At 36.5% G+C, this 22,405-nt stretch overlaps 1 protein-coding gene across 4 annotated transcripts in view; it reads right to left on the reverse strand.

The window, feature by feature from the left end:
* TBC1D5 (TBC1 domain family member 5) overlaps nt 1-22,405 on the reverse strand; it is a 323,220-nt gene that overhangs the window by 216,808 nt on the left and 84,007 nt on the right. For 3 of the 4 annotated variants that reach the window (XM_035556416.2, XM_050708888.1, XM_050708886.1), the window contains exons 4-5: nt 6,734-6,813; nt 5,929-6,043 (exon numbers count right to left, since the gene is read on the reverse strand). The exons of the other annotated variant lie outside the window; for it this stretch is intronic. In XM_035556416.2, the coding sequence (XP_035412309.1) occupies nt 5,929-5,956 (28 nt within the window). In that variant the 5' untranslated portion in view covers nt 5,957-6,043; nt 6,734-6,813. The remainder of the gene's footprint in view (nt 1-5,928; nt 6,044-6,733; nt 6,814-22,405) is intronic. 4 annotated transcript variants of the gene reach the window in all.

The following is a 22,405-nucleotide window of genomic DNA, read 5'->3' on the forward strand; positions in this document are numbered from 1 at the left end:
GCTGCTCTGTAGCACTGTTTTCCAGACGCTCTGAATCTGATTATGAGATATACTGCAAATTTACAAGGCATTACGATAGCTTTAGACTCCCTCCCTGTCTCCTTTCTCTGCCCATCCTCCCAGAATATTAATTTCACTTTTATTCTTGAGAATTATTTAATTAGAAATTAAAAATCATGTAACATTACAGGAGAGTTACCAATTCAATTTTTAGCTTTCATAAATAATGATCTATTTTCATTTTTTCTCATGTTAGAACTTCCTTGTATGTATTCATATACCACATTTCAACTTTTCAGAGCTGAGAAGTTGAATGGATACTGGAGGAGAACACTAGAGGAGAATGGGTTTGTACATGATAAGCCAATATGTTTCTAGGCTAGTTTTGGACATTATCTGGAAAATATTGCTGTATTAAGGAATAAGTTTTTCAAGGGTCACATGCACCAAGTTCAGCATGTATTACACAGCTATTTAAAAAGCAGCATTAACATATTCCTGAATACATTTTGTTCATGTAATTATATGCTCAATTCAACATGCCCACACAACATTTACATACAACTAAAAATGTAAAAACTCACAGAAAGCAAAATCTTTCCTGTACGATGCTCTTGGATAGCTTATGTTCCCGCTTCTTTCTTAAAACCACATCCAGTAATATTATTCAATATTATTCAAAAAAGAAACTTGCACGTCACGTGCCCTTCAGGCTTAAGAGTATTATGTAAGTATCTACAAAAATTATTAACAGCAATAGGAAATTTCATGGACAGTATACACAGTTATTAATATTATCTGTTCTATTAGGTCCCAGTGAAAACATCTTATTAGTTCTACAATTAAATGATTCAGAAACCATCCACACTATCTTTGCCTTTTAACAGTTCCAATCAGTAGCAGATCTAGGTGTAATCAACAGCAGCAGGGGGCTTTAGGAAGCAAAACACAACAAAAACAGTAGGGATCTTTACTAGCTTACAGTAATTGATACAAGGAGATGTTGTATGTTACTGCAAGTTAGCCCAAGATATGGAAAAGCTACGTTAAAATTCCCTGTTATCTACAACTACTGTTTCATTATAGGAACAGCAATACAATAAGCTTTTAAGAAAAGCATTATTTAAAGTTTTACTGAATTCCTCACTGGTCTAGAAGATTTTCTTTATCTCCTTTTTGCCCTTTCCATTTTATGTTTTCTGTAACAAGATCAATATTTGGGTTCCTATCTTCAGAATCCATAGATGTCACCCCTCAAACTTGTGAGTGGGCTGCACGAGTGATATAAAGTCCCTCTTCTGTAGGAGTTGAGCACATGGTCTGAACAGCACTTTTAGCCCCTGCTATGCATGGTAGCAAAACTATGTTTCCCATATGTTAGTGCTGACAGGCTGACTGATATAATTTCAACTCAAAGAAACTTACATACAAGTTATTTTTATGCTTTTTAATCCCTTCTCTCTATTAACAGTGTCCCAGATATAAGAAAGGAATACATTAAAGAGAGACTGATAAGTGGTGCAATAATTGATGCACCCTTTTGAGTGCTAGGACATCTGCATAAAACAAGGACATTGCTTTTCTGATGTCAAGGATCTTGGGATAGTTCCAAACAGTAAGTATGTAAAACCTAAGCTTTTAAATTCCCATTGATTTTAAACACAACTGCAAAGAAATAAGCATTTAAGTATCTTTTTGGATCTACCCTTGCTACCAATTTTGAAAAAAGATTAGATCTAGCCGCGGCCACATTGCACTTCTAAAGGACAACCGCTGAGCATTTGATAGTGAAAGCCCACATCTTCACATCTGCAACATTCCTGACCTTGCAAAGTTGCAAGTTTGCATGAAAAGAGCAATCTCACTTTTGGACTGAGGCACTGACAGAGCCACAGAGTTGTATATGCACATCACCTCATCTCCTCTGTAGAAGCAGAAGAACCAGCAAACAGTCTGTGGGCCCCTTTCTTGGTGTGCAGGTGCAGACATGAAAAATTCAAAATCTGTTACCAACTAGTCACACAGTGATCACCGAGTATCAGAAAGTCTTGTACCCACTTAAGTCATCATAAGTAGCCTCTTAAAGTGCAGAAGTTCAAAATTACAAAAGTATATTCAATTAACTACCTACTACTTGGATGATTTTATTCTTTTTAATAGTTATCGTGTAAGTGTCAGCAAAACCTACTGTTTTAGCACGCAGCTTAATGAGAAATGTAAGAGCAGAACATGTTGGAGTCAAGCCACAAGGGAAAAAGCATCAAGTGCAATCGTCTCCATACTTTTGCAAGAGTGCCACAGTTCTCATCCAGAAGCTGCCAGCAGTGAATGACACACATCAACTATTTCACATCTGCCCACAGAAGAGGACATTTTCCAAACGAGATGTATATGATCTAGTGGGAAAGCAAGATGGAGTCACACAAGCACAACCAGTTCCAGGATCAGAATGCAGATTTCTGATGGCAGTAGATGAAAAGGGGTGGCAGTTTTAGAGGTACAGAGAGCACCGTTTCACTAAAGCAGCTAGAGAAGAACAGGGAACTGTCAGAGACCAAAAATATTATCATGTTAGCATGGCAAAACATGTTACCCTTGCAGTTTATCTACGATGAGGTCAGGTGAGTCAGAGCATGTATGAGGTAAATTCTCTCATTTATAGAGTTCTCCCCATCTTGCTGTCTTCCACGCTGCCTGGTTGAAAGCTGCTCACAGAAGTTGTTAAAGGATGGCTTTCAGACGCCCATATTCAGTCAATAAATATTTAAGGACAGTTAAGAGAAAAGATTCAAAGCTGAGACATGGATGATCCATCCTCATTAGCTAACCTTCTCTAAAATAATCTCCCAAACAATTAAAAAATATAATCAATATTTCTTTTGAACTAACTGCTTTTCACCACCAAAAGTGACTACCTCTCCATAAATCCCACAGCTCAGGTGACCATCATGAAATAATGAAATGATAAGAGTTTTGCTGTTAAGAAGCACCATCAAATTCATCGTCCCTACTTCGCTAATTAACCTGAGGATTTTAGACTTCCATATGTGAACGCTTTCTGCTATAACATGGACATAATTACATTGTTCCGTTATTAAGATCTTTAAAATACACTTGAAAACAAGAGCAGCACGGACAAGAACTTCTTCACTGTCTCTGTAACCCTCTGTTAACTGGCTTTCCACGTTACATGCTGGTTCTTACATCATACAGAGGCCTCCAGCCACTTCTCCGTACAACATGGAGAGGTCTGGTATGTTTTAGGGCTGAGTGAAAAACATCTTTTCCCCAGTATTCATCCAGATCTCCAAACCCAAATTCACACCCATTGGGCAGCTTAGGTTGATGTTGTCCAACGCTGTACTTTTGGTCTGAAAATTGATGAAAATAACAGCTGTTGCTCACCTCCAAGCCTGCAGTCAATACAACCCAAGGAAAAGTGACTAATTAAGCAATGTTCACAGTTTGGGCACTAAAGGTGAATTTCTTGGGGGTATCAACTACCAGTGCTCTCCTGGAGAGTTTCTGTGCTGTGCTGGAGCAGCAGTGGGGGGTAAGGAAGGGGATCAGAGAGATGTTTTACATCAGCCCTCAGCACATCCTATATGGGTACTTCTAAGAGTTTTATGAAGAGGAAAGTGATTACATTAGTGTGTTTTTCTGAACACAGATACACACACACACATATATATATGCACACACACACACACAGATGCAACAAATACTGCACCACACCAAAATTACTGTCTTCATCCTTCTACAAGCAGACTACAATGCTGTAGTAGCTCTTCAGTAAGGACTATAAAGCAATCTATATATCGTACAGTAAAACATCATGATTTGCTGTAGGCGTCACATATGCAGTACTGAATCTTGATTAATACCACGATCCACAGTTGTTTATAATGCTTTCAATTTACAGATCATAGAAACAAGTGAGTATAGAATACCACTACGATTTTTACCATACAAATTCTCATTTATGATCTCTGTAACAAGATTAAATAAACATTAAATTATGATATGGTTTATGAGATTCTGAATGAGAGGTTTTAAAATACTTTCCCCCTTTATCTCTTTCAAAAGTTTTGAAGGTGAAACAAAAATGAAACTGAGTAACTTCGAATGCACTTCAGCACACTTAACTACCTTTCCAACACTAATAAATAAGGACTAAGCACTACAGAAAATAAAAGACATGCCTACACACACACACATATGCACATATACACGCATGCACACACACGAGCAATACCTACAAAGACTTCCTCCCGTGGCTACACCATTGCTTTGCAAACAACAAGCTAATTTGGGTTCCTATCATGCATCTGATCGGTCATACAGCAATACAAAACAGAAATAAGTAAAGACGACCATCTGCTTGTTAGCTGAAACTATAAAAGTACATCTTTTTAATAAACAATAAAATTAGTTTGACAGGGCAGAGACCACCTGAATAGAAAATCAAATATTTCATGTTATTTAAGGTGTATGTCTGCTGGCTATTAAAATACTCCTCTTTAATTTATTACAGCAACACACACAATACTCATGTCATCCTCATTTTCTAAATCAATAATCAGCACAGCATGCTTCATTAACAGTGACCAATCACGAATGAGCTGGGGATCTCATTTTACAACATGAGCATTCCTAAGACATAAACCATCTGCTACTTGTAGTAACAGAAAAATCAAATTAATCCATTCTTATCATGCATTCAGATTTTAAAGCAATTAAAGATGCTCTTAGTGTAATCGCAGCCACAGAAGTAGTTCTGTAATGAGGAAAGCAAACTCTTCACTGAACTTTCTGTCATTCTCAATACATTTGAAAACTTTACAAGCTTTCTGCACTCCAGTGGGCCATTGTTCTCTGAACACAGATGTTGAAAACAAAAAGCAATTTTTATTAAACATTTAATCTTTGCACATTTGAAGGAGTTTGAATACTGAACAGTGATCAAAAAAGGGCATAAAACCAAAAAATAACTGTACAATTAAAACAATGCACAGGGTCTAACCTAAATCAATTAATTCAGAGGAAAGATTCTTTTTATAGCCTTAACTCATGCCAGTATGGCTATCTTTTGCAGCACATATGGTCTGTAAGATCACACAATAATTTTATATACTTGCAATATCAGAGTACAGTGGTGTAAGACGCCTCAGATTCAAATTTGCTGGAAGGGGAATGAGAGAGCTGGTAAAACGTTACCCCTCAGTGCTGTGCCCTTTTCCCAAGGAGTAACAGGATGACAATAAACTTTAAATCCCCTATCCACCAGGAAGGACACAGAAAACGGTATGTGGTACAAGCTTCCTTTGCTGGCATGTCAACATGTCTCAATTTGACGTGGAAGAATACCGTGAAGATAAAGACACAGCATTCCCTTAAGACCTTACCTTCTCTGCAAAAATATGCCCATAAAAATGCCAGTCAGAACGAGCTCTGTTACAACTGTACATGTTACTTAGAGAAACTAGGATACCGAACAAGTATTAAGTATCAGTAAATTTAGATTACTGTTGACTCCAACTTGTATCCAACCTACAACTTTAGCACAATGATTTGCACAAAGCCCTGAAAGAACCCAAAGAATTTAATCCTGGTAGAGATGGACCTCAAATTAGAATAAAGAAAAACATGTGCCAAGTGTCTGAAAATAAATTGTCTAACCACCGAAACAAACATTACTTAGTTAAGACAATAACATTTCTCTTTCAGGGAGGACCACCATCCATCAAGGTTTTCATGCTGTAGTTTTGCATAGACTAAGCTGACGCAAGCCACCACTGCTGTCAGAAACAAATTCCCTCCTCCAGCCTTCTCAACATCACAGCTCATCTGAGTTAAAATTAACTGCGATTTTTTTTTCCTACTACGACCATCTAAAACTTTTCAAAGTTTCTATTTACATAAACAGACCTTGCAACTGAAGCACTAATGGGAACATTCCATTCTTTCACCCAATATCCAGCCATTGCATGTTCCATCCATGATACTGAAATACATCCTTCCGCTACAGTTCAATATTAATATGCTGTGGAAAAAAAAAAAAGAAAGAAAGAAAATATAGTGGAAAAAAGTTACCACACTTTCAAGTCAAGAGGAAGACATTTACTGCTAATCATCTCTTATTTATTACACTTTTTAAACTTGAACCCTATTCATAAATGACTGTTAATCATTGACACACACTCATGCCTTGTAATGTACCCCATCTTTCTGTGCATCTCTGATTAATTCAAAATTAAATTATGCTCATTACTTTCTGAGCAAATGATCACTGTAAATCCAACTCAAAACTACACACGATCATAAAAAAAATCAGAGGAAAAGGTCTTCATGGATTAAAGAATCATGTGGGCAGTTTCAGAACAGCTCTTGACTAATCTCACATATCATTTATATAGCTGCTGACCTACAGCAGGAGCAGCTAAATCTGAAAAAGGGGACTAGAGATAAAAACAAATCTCTTTCTTATGTGCTTGTCTCCTTATATGATACTTATTCTTTCAACACATAGGCCCTTTTTGTAGACAATTTGACAGCATGTATTAAAGGTTTATCATATGCTTTTCATATTTCCTTAGAGAATTAGAGTAAGATACACTTATATTCAATGAAGACACGGTTTTCCTCCAGATGAATTGCAACCTGACTGTTCTGTACCAGAAAAACTATGCTTTGGCAACAGATTATTTCTTTACTTTGGTATTTTAATGCTTACCCTGTATGAATCGCCCAATCATTGTCACGGGATGGTGTGGATAGCGTGTTTACTGATGAGCAAGACAGAGAAAGCAGTGCCTTTTATGAAATCAAAGGTAATAGCATTAACATCTCCAACGTGATTAGTTTAGGTTGAGCCATTTCTCCCACACAGTCTTATGAACCAACTAGGTCTGTTGTAATACATGCACTGATGAAGGCTGCTTATTTGATGAATGCCATCTTATTACTCATCCTCTACATATCTTGATTTCTTTCTTGCAGTCCTTTTTGTAAGAATCCCACCTCTCTTATGTCAACCCCGCATTTTCATAAACAATGGCCCTCACTCTGATGCTATTCCATGATGATCTGGTGTTCAGGTTTCTGCTCCCAGGGTTATTCACACTGCATCATTCAGTCTGCTTTAAGATGTCTAAGTCAAATGAAACTTTACAGACTAAAATTAGAGCCCAAAGTTGCTTCAGCAATCAAGGAGAGCAGCAGGTACACTCATTGGGGAGATTCAATGCTCTTCAGTCTGATACCTGAGGCAGACCTGATGAAATGGTCAAGAACTGACAAATCACAGTGTGTCACTACTGGCTGCATTTACTACCAAAGAATCCACACCAACATATTTTAGTGGAAATGTCAGTTTTGCACTTTATCCTTCAAAATCTATTTATAAAGTCAAACATGGAAATGGAATTATCCTGAAAGCTATAAATGGCAGTGATATTCCAAAGAAAGGTAACAACTAAAGCAGAAGCCCTGCTGGGCACTGCAATAAATTGGAAGCATTGATTCAAAACTCTCAAATGGCCATAAGAAAGCCTTAATGCAAACACTCTACTTTTATTACATTCCAAAACAAACAAACACAGTTTCTCAATGAAAGATAGACTCCAAAGAGTATAAACTATTAAAAAAAAAAAATCAAAATTCATGCTACTATATTTCAAAATCTTTTTTTTTTTTTTTTAAGGAATGTTATGAACCACAGTCTTTAAAATGGGGTAATTTTGTTGCGTAAGCAGCCTTTCTTAAAGAACATTTCAATGACCCAGTTATGTCTCTGTTTTATTTTTGTAATATTTTTATATGAACTAGGATAAGACTACAGTTAAATGCTGCTCTTCAATTTATTTTTCCATCTGCTTTTAGCTGCAGGATAGCATATTTTATCACATTTGATACACAGGGTCAAAGGAATAAAAAAGTTAACCCTGTATTTTTGCATAAAATGTATAAATAAATTCTGATCGTGCAAACTCAGCAAGTGGAATATTTTTACTAGTACTATCTTGTGATAATGTTTTTGTAATCACTTATATTTCAGTCGCTAACAATTGAATGCAGTTTTCTGCTATTAACACAGTTCTACAAATCACCAGGAAAAATCCAGTATCTGAGCAAAGGAGGATGAAAGGTCACATTTTCAGAAGGTAATCTTTTCACACATACAAGAGGCAATAGGCCAAGTCACTTAGCTTTTCCTAGCTAATCAAACTGCACAATTTCAGCATAGTGGTTCTTTTTAGATGTAGGTGGTGATAAAATGATCCTAGGCTTGGGAACACATCCAAGATGCATACACACTCCCAAACACCTCCCCCTACTCACCCCCACCTCCAGTCGATTTGAACACAGACGCATTTATCAATACTTTTTAAGGTAGCAACCACGCTGATAGGGACAATTACGAAACAAGACAGAGGTCATGGCGAATCCAACTCGGAGTATGCGACCAAAGTTACGTAGGGAAAAACGAAGTGGTGTCAGCATCAAGCATCTGTTACTGCTGGTGTGTGGACAACGCGAGTGCCAGAACAAGAAGGCAGCTTTGTAGATCTACTGTTTGTCAAGTCGCCCACTGAAGCAAGCCTTGAAATCGGTGTGTGTACTGCGGCCATCTGTTTACTTTTCACTAGCAAAACTCTGACTCTGACCATGGCTTCAAAGAGATGGTAAATGTCAAAAAACAGGTACAGTTATTGATGATCGTGCATGTTTTTTTTTAACTTGGCAAGGGGACAAAAGGAAGGAGGAAGGAAGAGAGAATTAGCTTAATAAAAGGACTACAGGAAAAGCATCTTCTTTTATTCAAGTATATTATACCTCAAGGGGATTAAACCATCAAGGTCCCATGGAAGCAACCAGTGAAAAGAGAAAGACTGGCCTACGACAACAACAAAGTTTTATTTATTTCAAATCATATGCGATAAGGTAGGTTTTAAAGCTCAAATACTCTCAGCTCACTACTAAATCACCAACAAATACCACACCACTGAATTCCACTGCTGATTAATTTCACTGTGCAAAATCCACACAGGAAATGCCACTGCCCATTTACAAACACTGTTCGTGTAACACGTTATGCACACGTCTACTGTATCTTTTAAAGCTTTTTTTTTTTTTTAAACCAACAAATACTTGTTTCAACCTGTACTATGCAATCTTGTTCACTACTTACACTCTTAACTTCCTAACTTCCTCCCTCTGTCAAATGCCCACTTCCATTCCCTGTCATTTCTTAGAAGCTCCAAAATTTTTGATACGTTATTTTTCTTTGAAAGTCTTCAGGCTTTCTCTCTCTCTCTTTTAAATCTTTCAAAATGCAGAAGAGACGTTCCTTACTTTCACTCCAGTTTTTCTTTTCTTCTGTCCCAGGTCTCAGAAATGAGTATTTAAATTAGAACCCCAAAATATCACAGGTTAGGTACAGTACAATTTACATCAGTTTGTGTATGGCTTACAGCGTGGGCTGCCCTGCTTTAATCCCATTAAAACATCCTTAGACAGACAGACATATTGCACAGAAGACTAACGAATCTAGTTAAAATGAACCAAAGTTTTTGTGCAGAAGCCAACAGTTTTACAATTAAGTCATGTCTTTCACCTCTACAACTGCTCCAGACAGTATGCTCTGCAGTTAAAAGATACACTGCTTTTGAAAAATCTTATGTAGAGAATTAAGGGGAAAGAAAAAAGAAAAAAAAAAGGTTTAATCTTACTGTCATGTGGGTAGCCTAACAGGCTATAACTTTTGAGAAACAGAGTATTGAATCTTCTCTAAACAGAAAGAATGCACTTTTTGGAGTTGTTCTTTAAGCTCAGTGTTTCCAAAGAGCACATAAAGAGTAATCTCCAAAATTAGTCGAATGTTTCGAACTTCTTATTCCACAGAATAACCTGACGAAAGCAGACCACTCACTAATAAAGTGCAACTTAATAAATCATGTGAAATCTTATTTTGTTCAAACCCTTACTAACTCCTAGCACCATCTGTTACCATCAAAACTATATGACAAGATATGATATATAATTAATAGGTAAACAACAATCTAATTAAAATGGACAAATACTCCATGTTCCTGCCATTTGGGAGCTCTAATTACAGACTAAATTTTAAGCTTGAATTAAATATTTAAGCTGGAAAATTAACTTTCCTTCTCGAGCCTTGAATACATTAATACAGATATGTGAAGCGACTTCCTGATGGGAACTTAAACATGTAATTTAGTTTCATCAAAGCAGTTACTAATTGTTAAGCAGCAGTACCTTACCATATGTACACAATAGCTATTTAGAGCCGAAAAGGTGGTTTTAAAGTACCCCTCTGCAACCCTTTTCTGACATAAATATAAAATGTATATACAGCACAACAGTTTACACTACATACTGAAAATAAATTACATACAGACTTCAGCCTTCAATGGTTCTTAGCATGCATAAGTCTGAATAGATCTAGCTAAACAAATGCATGTTTTCGCTATCAAGCCAAAGAAACTAAAGAACGTCTAGAAAACTCAACCTATTTTTACATTTTACTTACTTGTAGAATTTTGAATACAAGAGTAAAAGCATGCAATTTGCCTTAGCCATGCAATGAAAGAAAATGCAGGCATTTAATCTATCTTAAAAGATGACTCCATTTTCATTAAATACTAACATCATAAAGAAAAGGACAGAAATATGAATAAAATGCAGAAAAGCAGTACAAAAAGCAGCATTAAGAAAGGTTCCAAGTACACAAGTGGCTGAAGTTTTTCTAAAATTAATGCAGTACAGTACCTATTACTGCATTAGGAATCTAAAATGCATGCTAAGATTGAAATATTTGCATTCTGACTAGTACTTGGATACTAAGTGCTCAACAGTGCTTGCCGCTCAACAACAGACTAGTATTTCAGAAATTAATACTCTTAAATTTATGTAAACCAAAATGCTTTCTGAATAGTGCTGAGTTGAAACACCCTGCAGAGCATTTCCCTCAGCTTATAGATAAAGAAAGTGAGGCACAAGGATGCCAGGTGACACCCACAACCATATGCCAAGGCTTCATCGGTGTAAATACTCCATGTATATGGAACATTTTGCTTTTCTGTGTTCACGTGGAACGCACTGGGCACACGAGGATTTCAGTATGGTTTCAATCGAGAGTTTGCTATTACAGACTCACACCCCAACTCAGTGATACATGTGAAATCAGAATCCAGATTTTTTCAGTATCCTCTTCTAATTCTAACATTCCACTTCCACACCACCAACGTGCATTTGACTTGCTTTAATTTAGATTGAACTGTAGGAAAGCAGGGCACAATGCTACTGAGAACTAATGCATTTTTCCTTTTAAGTATCTGTGAGATGGTATGTGATTTATACAGTATGCAACAGAAGACAAATTTCACCCATCCATCTCACCACATTTTTTTTTGCTGCACAAATACAGATGAATGACTGGACCACAACATTAACAGGGGATTCTAGTGACATCAAAACCAAACCTCTAATAGTTTTTGATGTCACTACAAGCCCTCAAGGGATTTCTAGTTGCATAACTCAGAACATGGCAGCTTCTCTGTTTACATAGTTAATAAATTGAAATCCCAGACCTAGATCCAGAACGTGCTGTAGGACCTACTCTACTTCTGCTGCTCACTCACTGCATAGTCATAATTTTACCCTTCCTAAATGATAAAAGTACTGGGCAATTCACAATTACCAGTTTGGCATTTTCAGTTACACAGATTCTGATAGTGCTCTTTACATACAGCTTTAGACCATACTTGTATTATGCAAGCAAAATTTACATTTGAAATGTACTGAATCTCTTAAATATCATAAGCCACTTATTTTTACAATAACCATGTCCTCACCATACTTTCATAATACAGTTTTTGACGCTACTTAGAAACCATTAAATAATTCCTTTGCAGTTAAAAACAATGAAAATTTTCCATTGCGGACAAAGCTGACTTAGAATTTAGGCAGCACAAACATCTTTTAAAGCCTTAATTATACAAATTTGACCCATGCCCATCCATCACTTTTCTCTGTTTTTTTTTCAGCAGCACTCCTGAGCTAGTTAACTTTGAGCATGTCTATAGCTTATGCTCCAATCCGTATTTTCCAAACAATTAGGATATGTACACTATAACACACAAACTCTGTTGTGTTATGTACTGAAAATGAGCACAGACTCATCTAGCAGTATTTGCTTAGTTAATTTGACCAAGAGAACTGGACGAGAACACTGCACAATTCAGTGGTTTCAAACTGAAAAAAAAAACATTGAACAGTGCTTCTGTGAGCAGAAAAAGTATTTTTAATCCCCAGCCCTAGCAGGGAATGAAATGCAGGTATCAAACAAATACTGTTCTTGTGGTGGCCACAAAAAGTTACAAAGATATGCTCCACTACCTTATAGCCATTAAAATTTATCTTCCTTTAATTGGAGTTGGTTAGGTTTTGAATCATGCTCTCATTACAGCAGAAGATTGCTGCTAGGCAAAACCAGCCACTAAGTTCTGGGGAGTGCTCCCATCCTTCCATAGCCCAAGATACTGTGTTGTTCTTTCCAGGTCTATTTATAGACCATATTGTACTGTACATGTGCCACGGATCCTAATGTGAGGAAAATTATATAGATATTCAAAGCATGACATATTGATTCAACATATTGAACGGATTGTTTTTTCCTCTATTTATTTAAATGATTATAATAGTTTATAGTGAGCTTAGCCCTTGAGACAGATGGTTGTAAACTCAAAATTTAAGTTTTAAATAACTGTATTAAAATGAAGTAAATGATTTTATCCACCCTCCTCATTAGAAGGAGAATGAATTTATCTAAACACATTCTTTAACCCTCTCCTGAGTTGTTTGTGACTATTTATCAAAGGAAGTGAACTTCCTAAATTGTTTCTGCTAATGAATTTGCAACTCATTGACTGGAATTTTAAAATTTGTTTCATTAGAATGTGACTCATAACACAGTAATTTTTGACACTGTGTTGGGCTGAAGTTATTTTGTTTTTTTCAGGCAAAGAAGGGAATTCTACCTTTATCAGTTTTGCAAAGAGCCTTAAACTGTAATTCTGCAGCTTACACCTCACCTAATTCTTTCCAACAGAAAATTTCTAAATTGCCAGACTACAAGCATAAAGCAAAAAACTCTCTCCACTCTCTCACCCTGCAAGTGAATGAAACAGATTTCCCTTAAAAACTACTGGTCTACAGGAGTTCAACCTGTGAAAATACTGAACTATATTTATCCTAAAAGGGCTTTATCCCTTACAATCCTACAGTTCCTTAAGCATCCCTTTCATCCTTTCCCTCTCAGCCTTCCACCATTACACTTTATACTCATTTATGAGTTTTACTGCTGGACATTGTCAAAGGAGAACAGATCAATTTGCAGGTCACTTAATACACAAACACGGTAACTAAACTTTATGTCACCAGCTCGGTTTGCATCATTAAAAATACGTAATGACAGGTATATTTATTACCTGCTGAAGCCTGATTACCAGCCTGAGCCCTGTAAAACATTACAGTGCCATCAACTAGTTCTATGAGACTCACAAAAGGTGGACCCACAGCAGCAAGTGGTCAGCCATTGTGAAAGAAGTTCATTTACACCCTTCTGGTGTGCAACTTCTGATTTAGTTTAATCCAAAAGAAATCAGTCTTCCAAAGTCTGGCACTACTCTTCATTATGAACATGAGCACATTGAGGACAATCTGTTTCCAAAATACAATCCTGATCCAAACTAAAATGCTAACACAGGACCACACCAGGAAAATTGAACCTGTCTTCAATTAAATTGGCTATGTATGGGTGCACAGAAGGGTCCACTGAAACATTTCTGGGGAATCTACACGTAAAAAGAAAGTTCAACAGCCACTAAGTTCAATCAATGGTTTCTCATGCCGTAACATTGCTGGGCAAAGATCCTCATCTTACCTGGCACACCACCAGCCTTCTTTTTAGTGAGTGAAAATGAACATAAAAGAATTCAGTATTTAAGGAAATCAGATTCAATGAGACATTTGACAGAGCTGCTTTTTTTTTTTTTTTTTGGTGCTTCGGGGCACTGACGTTTTCAGTCATTCCGAAAAATCTGGCCTGATAAACTTATACACCAAATTCTAAATCTTGTAAAGAAATGACAGTTCCAGTATGTAAGATGACAAAAGAAACAGCAGAAAACTTGCACTGAGCAGCTGCTAAAACTATTAAGGAGTTGTGCTGTCCGTTTATTTCAGAAGTTCTCCTATTTTTGTAGAATTTCTCTTAAGGACATTAAGTCAATTTCAGGTTACCTTCTCAGGATTTTGCACAATTCCCAGTACAGGCCAAATACTTGGGCAAAAGCATATTTTCTGACAGAGCTTTCAAAAGTAGCGTCTCTCAGGTGTGCACTTAGGCCTGTAACCAAGCCAAGAAGATGGACACCTCAGCTATAAGGCTTAATGAGTGCTTCTTTGCTCTAATGAGTGCATTACAAGCATTACTCTGCACTCTCCCATTATCTGTTTTCTTTAGTATTACTGAGGCAGATTTTGCATTGCCAGAGAGGTATTACTAGTAATAAGTGCTCATTTGGGATGGTCACTATTTCCATCCTGTTTACCTCCCCCGTGTTCAAGAGCCTGACATACAAGTCTTACTCACGTCAGTTACAGTATTTGTTGTGATTATTGAAGAGTCTCTTGAGATAAAGATCTGGTTTTAGATATAGAAAGACAGACCCGTGACAATTCAGGAATTAGTATATACCAATACTATGCAATAGTAGTGAGTTCCAAATTGGTTGGAGAAACTTGGTCAATAACACTACTGACTTAGGTTTCATGTTTAATTAATTATTTAAAAGAAATAATATAATAGTAAATAAAATGGTTAGCCATTGGCTACGAATAAATAGGCTCTTTCAAAAGGCTACCAGAAATTCCTTATAATTATTATTATTAATAATAAACTATTTGGCTACAGAGTAATCGCTGTCATAGATCACAAAATAAGTGACGTAAAATGAAGTGCAAAATATTCATGTAAGGAAGGGGAACTAGAAACACAAAACTGATTGTACATGAGTTGCTTTTGGGTGTAATTATCTTCCCAACATGTTAATATAATTTTAGCATCTTATCATATGTTTTATCGCACAGGGAATTTTAATTCAGGACCACAATAATCAATAAGCTTCCTTCACAAAATCTACCAGTCTCACCTCCTAACCTGGTTTCACACAACCTTGCAAACAGTTACTGGTTTTATATATCCTGTGGTAAATCCAGTGACAGATACTTTGCAGGAACAGAAGTTTAGAGAATACATATTCCCTATAAGGACAAAATTTTCTTTCTCTTGTTTTCTATGCCACATAATTTATAACAACTTTTTATTATATGGTGTCATTCAGAACATACAGTACCCCATTTCATATTGATTAATAAGTGTTTGAAAACATTTTATCACATTTTAAAATACAAGCTGCATATTTAGCTCCACTGTTGATACCCACAAATACAACAGCGTGGAAGGCATCATGAGTAGATCATAAAAGAAATACTTTGACCAAAAACACAGGGCATTCTATGCCTTCAGTCAAACCACAGCAATTAATATGAAATTCTAAATACAGAATATAATGCCACATAAATAGTATAACAGCCAAGTCCTGTCTAAGAAGCCATATGTTTTTTCCCATTGTTCAAAAAAAGGAGATGACTTCCCGTCACTTATGTTTCTGATTAGCAAGGTGATTTATGCCACAATCACTAAAAATGCCAGCAAGTGAATGAGAAAATGCATAGTGACTGCACCAGATGTGCACAATAAACAGGAATCCCATTGTAATCTCTGGTACTTAGTTTATATGAAGGTAATGTAAGAAACACTCTTGGATATGGCAAAGTCACTCTTTTTTTACATTTGACTATAAATGATATGAAATAAATTGTGTGTTTTATACTTTATGGCATGCATACATTGATAAATTAGGTACAGTTTTGTATCCCGACTTATCTACAAGACAAACCTGGCTAAGATCATGGGGATTAATTGCTTCAGAAGTGTGAAATGCAGCTTTTCCATTCTTTTCTGCACACTCAGTGAAGAAACAATGATTAATCACTGTTTAACTATTCTCTTGAGAATCTACAAGATTGCCAAAGAAGGACTTATCCTCATAAATCCAAAAAACACAGGTTTAGATTTGTTGCCAACAACTGAAGGAACATGAACTTAAAGCCATTCGTTATCAGATTAAAACAGTGTCAAGGCTTTAGAACCCCTACCAGTGCAAAATTCTTTTTCATCTGCACCTAACAATGGAAATTGGATTATCAGATCAGATTAGAGAAAAATATGTTTTTATATATATAAACACTTCCCCCCATTATCAGAAGTAAAATATCCTGATAATAATAAAGCCACTATGATTACTCCAGCATAATAAAAACAGCATATTTAAACAGGAATGCTTCCATTGATGTGAATGCTGTTAAAATAAAAAAAAAAAATTAATTAAAAAAAAAACACACTTAAAATCACATCCATTTCCATTTGTTTGCAACAAATCCCACTTATGTATGTTTGTATGTTTACAAAACAAACTGTTTTAACATCTCTACTTTTTCACAGTGTAGGAATGTACTGATTGTGGTGCTTTACATTTGTCTAACTTCATAATCAATATGCACTAAAAATCACTTTATTAATAAAGAGATTACTATGTAAACAGATCAACTGATCATATGAAAAATACAAAAATTGTTACTTTAAAAAAAAAAAAACTTTCTCCATTTCAAGAGGATATTTAGAAAAAAAGCAAAATTACAGCCAAATGCAGAGACTTTGTCTACAAAAGAAAAGACAGTTTAAAAATTTGGATGCCTTTTTCTGTGCCTTTAAAGGGACATAAGAATAACTAATGTCACATACTTTTTAAAGAACCCTCCCCAGGAAAAAGAAAAAGGAAAAAAAAAAAACATTTTAAAGCCTGTAAAAGGAGGAAAGAGATTAACAGCTAATCCTGTGAACACCCCATGTCCGTAAGACGCTGAATGCAGTAGGAGAGAGGAAATAATGTCAGAGCTTTCAAGTCCCTCGGATAAAAACAACAACAACAAAAAACAAAAACAAAAACAAAACAAAACAAAACAAAAAACTCAGTTGGGACAGCAGGTGAGCCAGGGACAGCTGTTTAGTGCCAGAGGCCTGCAGCTGCCTCCAGCACCCTGTGGCCGGGCAGCTCACCCGTGGCCTGCTCCAGCCTCACCCACAGCTCCTGCACCCTGAGTAACCCCATCACTTTGATGGGTTTTGTCCCCAACACCTCTTCCCCCTGTCCCCCCTTCTACTTGGCTATGGGCAAAAGTGTAAGAATGAAAAAGCCAACCCTAAAAATGTCTATAACTTGACCCATGTTCTCTGGCTATGACATTCTGCTGTATGGATCTCTGCAATGTTCAGGCCCTGAATTTTAGCCTTAGGGATGGTTTAATTACCTAATGTTACTATGCAGCAGAGAAGCTGTAACTTAGCTATGAAAATCAAGATGCCAGAATTTTTAAGAGTACTTTAAGAGTCCTTTGCTGCAGAACACCTGTAACAGTTAAGGAATTAATTTCTCATATGATTTCTATGTAGATAGCTCACACCCCAGCGGCCCATTAAGGGACACAGTGACAAAGACCAATTGGGCTAAGAAAAGCCTAACAGTGATCCAGAGGTCACAAGTAAAGGCCAGTCCTCCTCTAGATGACATTAGCTTCGACACAAGGATGACCACAGAAGAGGAAACTTGGTTACTTGCTCATGCAGACACTACAAGCACACGTTCTCCAGCGGCTACAGTACTGGTGACCCAAGGGAGAAATAAATCCTAACCTGGATCACCCTTTAGCTGGTGTTGTCATTCTGATTTTTCTGCCATTCATCTTAGCTTCACAAATAAGACCTTGATTCAGTCCCAGATCTGTGAGAGTGTTCACACTTGTAACAACCAAAAGCTGAGTTTGTAAACTCAGAAAATTTAGTTTTGAGAGTTCAGGCTTCAGAAACTAAAGGAAATGCTTCATTGGCATTTAAGGTCCTTTTCCAGATCAGTTCCTAAGGTGAACGAGAGTCCTCAGTGAAATCCCACAGCATGATTAAACATTCACCAATGTAAAGCACTTCAAGATTTCTAAGTACAAATATTAACCAGCCTAGGACTTTCATTCTTAAGCAGACAAATCTATACTTTTGCCCATTCCAAGAAACATCTGACAACTATTGTTCTACTGTTACCCAGTATTATCTGCTTTTTGATGTGAGGTACTGTGCTTGAAAGACAAAACCATCCATGCAATGCATCCATTGCCTACAGCAAGAAAATATTTCACTGCTAACTTGGTGATTAAACAGAAGTCTTTACAAAATGATGTATACCGAGGTTAACTGCTCATAAAAGTGGTTTCAACTCCACATTTAATCTTATTTACCTACCTGGTACTGAGCACTATTCTTTCTCCCTTGTCTCCAGATATGTAACTTCCAGTACCCAATTAGGAGGAGTGGTAAAGTTATTGTGATGTTTGTAATTTATGCATTATTAGTTTTAGGCCTGCTTTAAACATGTTTTACCATGCACTGGAATGTGAACACTGTAAAATGTGTTATACTCCATATTAACTACGCAACATGAATGATGGTGAAAAAAATACCTAAAAATAAGGATACTGAAGAGCTACGGACCCTGATGCTACTTGAGTATGGAATAATATGGAATAAAAAATATGGAATAAGATGATGCTTTGCAAATGGCTAATATGCCATAAAACAGCAGATCTTACGCTGTTACACTTAGTGTGTATACTTTATTTTTTCATTAGAGGCCAAGTGTATTTCTGACAAATTTTCTGTAGTAAACTGTAAGCAAGTACGGCGAACCAGATTACATATTAAAGAAAGTCTTTGAAACACAGTGCCTGATGCACCTGCCTCTGTAATACTTGCTGTACATTGTTCATAGCAATAGAAACATTTTTAACTACCTCCTGCCATCTTTCTCTTGCTATGTTACTACTGCAATAGCTTTCCCTCCTGTTGGGCTAGTCAGCAAAATATTAAAGGTTCAGAGAAACAAGGAATATATAATCTATTACTCAACACATTACAAAAATTATTTTTGGAAACCCACATTTCTTGAAAAATTCCTCCAAATATTTTTGCAGCAATCAAGGAAAAAGGTGATGGGCTAGGCTAAGTGGGCTTATGGGCTAAGTCTGAGGAAGTCAGAATGTCAGGATGTAACCGGTCTTTGCAACCCTTCTCCTTGGACATGATGAAACTTTCCCCAGTAAAAACAATGTTCCTCTATATTCTCCTTCTGGACAAGTACCACACTACAGCATCAGTTGCCATAGGAAATAATTTCAGATAACATGCTTTATCACTGTACATTATATATTCTGTATCACTTTCTTGGGCTTCCTTTTCCTACCATATGTAATTTGCACACAAGCATATATGCACACAAAAGAGACAGTGAGATACTGCATCACAGCTATTACTACTCCCCTGAAGAAAGGATGAGAAAAAAATACTACAAATGTAATTCTTGAAAGAAAAATGTTTGGCAAAAAGCTTCTTCTAAGATACAGCACAGAAAAAGGAGCTCACATACTGGCTCCTCAATAGCCATAATAACATTCTACCATTCCCACACATCTCTGGAATTCAACCTTGCACAGTGGCCTTCTGTAAGAGGCTCTATAATATCCATCAGCTTTCACAGAGACCACAGCTCTGTCATACAGACCCCTCTGCAATCACCCATAGCTCTTTCCAAGTGTCAACTAGCGCAGAATGCTTCAGAGCATATTTTCAGCAGTGCAGACTACAGTAACACCTTTCTCAACAGCAATCAAAATCAATCTTTATCTTCACTGAGTGCAATAGGTACTGCAACCTAAAGCTGCTGAATGATACCTCCGCGCTCCCACACGTCTGTCAACCAAAGCAGAGTTTTCTATGACAAGATTATTATTTTTTTTGCTGCACCAGACAGAAATCTCTCAGAAGCCAACCAGAAACCATGAAACAAATTTACAACAAAAAATAAGTTATAGCCAAAAGCCTCACTGCCTTCTGTTTCAAACACAAGGAACATTCCTTCAATTCTGCATCATCTAGTATTGACAGATGGAAGCACATACCTACAAAATTGCATTTTTCCCAGAAAAGTGAAAGAGAATTGCCCTATCTAAAAATGCCAGTCATATTAATAAATACCAATAAATATGGTTATATTATTTGAAGCTGTCATATTAATAAATACTGCTGAGGTGGGAAGCACCTTGAGGTTTATTAATATGCGTGGGATGAAAATCTATAGAAAAGAACTGCATAAAATAGATATGCACACTGTACTGCAAACAGGATCGTCTTTACTACTACAATTGTATTATGAAAATGAAACTTTCATATGCATATATATGTGTGTGTATATAATATATATTAATCAGAGACTTTTTCCTCCCTCAAGTGTCCAAAGTGTTAGTGGTCATTATCTTCTTTATAAGCGTGAAAACTCTAAAGCATATGTCACTTGGGCAAAACCAGTCTGCATATCAGCATGTATAGATCTCTGCAATTTTTTGGGGGGGAATTACTGAAACACAACGAAAGAAAAGGAGAAGAACCATAACATTTTCCAGCTATTCAATAAGCCATAAATTGAATTCATAAAGTTTTCACAGAATGCATACCTTCATGCTCCAAATTTATAATAAAAACATAATCACAGAAAGGTTTGAAAGCCAAAATACCTTATGAGCATCAGTTCTCACATCTTTTGACTCAGAAGACTTTATCATTTCCATCTATGGGTCTTACAAGAAGACAAACTAGTGCTAATGATTTTTTCTTAAAATTATCAAAACTGACCTACAGAAAAAGCCAAGGATAATTTAAAGATCTTATTTTTTGTTTCAGAGGTAGAGAGAAGCAGTGAATTCAGACTTCAAAGAGTTTAAATTCTGAACTGGCCAGTCTTAAAGCTAGTCAGGCATCTGAAATGAAATAGTTCCCATTTGAGAAATATATTTCCCATTTGAGAAATATATTTCATCCTTCTACTATCTCAGAGTCCTCTGATCCAACGTTTCAAAACAGGAAAGGACTGATGCAGAGGAATTTGAATGCGGACTTTTCTATCAGTAATGATCTGTATGTTTCACTGCAGATCCAGAGAACCAGGGGCCACACCTGAAATTGAATGCCCAATTCTAACTGTACTTGGAGAGCAAACAACACGGACTGAAATCAACAATACTGTTTGGGTCCACAGAATTGATGTAAGTTATTTAACTTGCAAACAAAGTGACATATCATTTCTTTCAAACACTTCCACAATTTTTTAATTATTATTTATTAATGGTAGCAGAGATCCTTGGCAAGTCTGGTTCTAATTATGTAAGGCTAGTATCAAAAGCAAAGGCTCTCCAAATTTCTTTAAGAATTATCCTTCCTGAATTTGGAAGAAAGGTTACCAAACGAAAGAAATGGGCAATGCCAGCTGAAAGACTATTGTTTTCTGGCAGGAAAGGAACTTCACTATGATGTAGGCCCAAAGAGAATTTCGAGAGCCATATCTTTCACTGAAGTGAAATTACAGAGGCTGATAATACTCGTTGAAATGCACTTTAACTGCCTAGATCCATCCTTAAACAAAAAGGCTGTATGAATGCTGAAGCATCGCTTCTTCCCGCCATTACAGAATTAATGGGCACATACTGTCCAGAGCTGGAATTACAATTTTACCACTATTAAATGATCAGTGCAGAAAAGGAGTGGAGGGATTCTAACATGTTTGGACTCTAAGGTTAAGGTCTGCTCCTATGTCACTCGGAAGTAACCATAACAAAAATACCTTCCAGTGGGATGGAATCAGATGTGTATGCTGCAAACAGAAGTGACTTCTCAAGGAGATAACAGGAAATGAAAGGTGACCTGCTCACAAAAAGATACAAAACTAGCAAAGGAGAGGTGACATCAGCTCAGAAACTAAAGGTGGTTCAAATCAGGCCTTAAAAGTCATCACTGCTATGGGTTCGATACCGAATATTTAAGTTTCCAAAGTACTTTTTTTTTCCCCAGAAAATTCAAGATACACAGCTGGAACAACTTTACTCCTTTTTATACAATTTCCTTTTCTCCCCTTATGATCTGACTCTTGCAATGTGAATGAATACATGTGCAGTGAAGGATTAACACATCACTGATTTTTTTTCTTGTTTAAGTAATTCTGTGCAAGCAACATAATTTATTGGTATAAAGTAGGATTTATGGTAATATATTTCCTCTTCAAGACATAAATAAGATTCTTAATAGTTTTCTGTAATTCATTTT

This window comes from Cygnus atratus, chromosome 2 (genome assembly GCF_013377495.2).
Source record: "Cygnus atratus isolate AKBS03 ecotype Queensland, Australia chromosome 2, CAtr_DNAZoo_HiC_assembly, whole genome shotgun sequence".
Lineage (NCBI taxonomy): Eukaryota > Metazoa > Chordata > Aves > Anseriformes > Anatidae > Cygnus > Cygnus atratus.